At 58.2% G+C, this 613-nt stretch overlaps 1 protein-coding gene across 1 annotated transcript in view; it reads left to right on the forward strand.

Annotated features, from left to right (window-relative positions):
- ETH_00041895 (uncharacterized protein) overlaps positions 1-613 on the forward strand; it is a gene marked incomplete at both ends in the record, with an annotated part of 3,887 nt that overhangs the window by 946 nt on the left and 2,328 nt on the right. Inside the window, 2 exons of the mRNA XM_013375260.1 lie at positions 1-41; positions 198-297. Coding sequence (XP_013230714.1) covers positions 1-41; positions 198-297 — 141 coding nt within the window. The remainder of the gene's footprint in view (positions 42-197; positions 298-613) is intronic.

A 613-nucleotide genomic window follows, 5' to 3' on the forward strand; every position in this document is an offset into this window, starting at 1 on the left:
GGCGGAGAAGCGCCTGCGGGCGCAGCGGCTTCGGCAGCGCCGTCCGCGGCACAGCCCGCAGCAGCAGCAGCAGCAGCAGCAGCAGCAGGAGTTGTGGCCCACCTGACATACAAAACCAAACATGCATGCGTTGGGGCCCTCCGGAAGCTGCAGCAAAACTCCCAGGGAGTTGTGGCGGCGCCTGCGGGGCCCCGCAGGGCCAACGCGGTCTTGTGGGTCGGCAACTGCCGCGGTGGGCCAGCAGCAGCAGCAACAGCAGCAGCAGCAGCAGCAGCAGAAGCAGCAGAGGCAGTCGTAGTAGCAGCAGCAGCAGGAGCAGTTGTAGGAGTAGGGGGGGCAGTAGCGGGTAGCAGCAGCAGGAACAGTAGCAGCAGCAGCAGCAGTAGCAGCACAGTTGGGGTCTTTTTGTGTCGTTTTTCTCCGTTTTTCTTCTTTTTGTCTTCTTTTCCTTTCGTTTAGTCTTATTTGATATTTATTTATTCTTTTATTTCCTTTTAAAACCTCCGTTTCACCTCCTTTGCGTCTTTCCCCCATTCTGCTGTTCATGTGTTCCGTCTGCTGCTGCTCCTCCGCTGCCGCTGCTGCTGCTGCTGCTGCTGCTGGTGCTGCTTCT

The sequence above is a fragment of the Eimeria tenella genome, genomic scaffold, assembly GCF_000499545.2.
Source record: "Eimeria tenella Houghton genomic scaffold, Eth_scaff2613, whole genome shotgun sequence".
Classification (NCBI taxonomy): Eukaryota; Apicomplexa; class Conoidasida; order Eucoccidiorida; family Eimeriidae; genus Eimeria; species Eimeria tenella.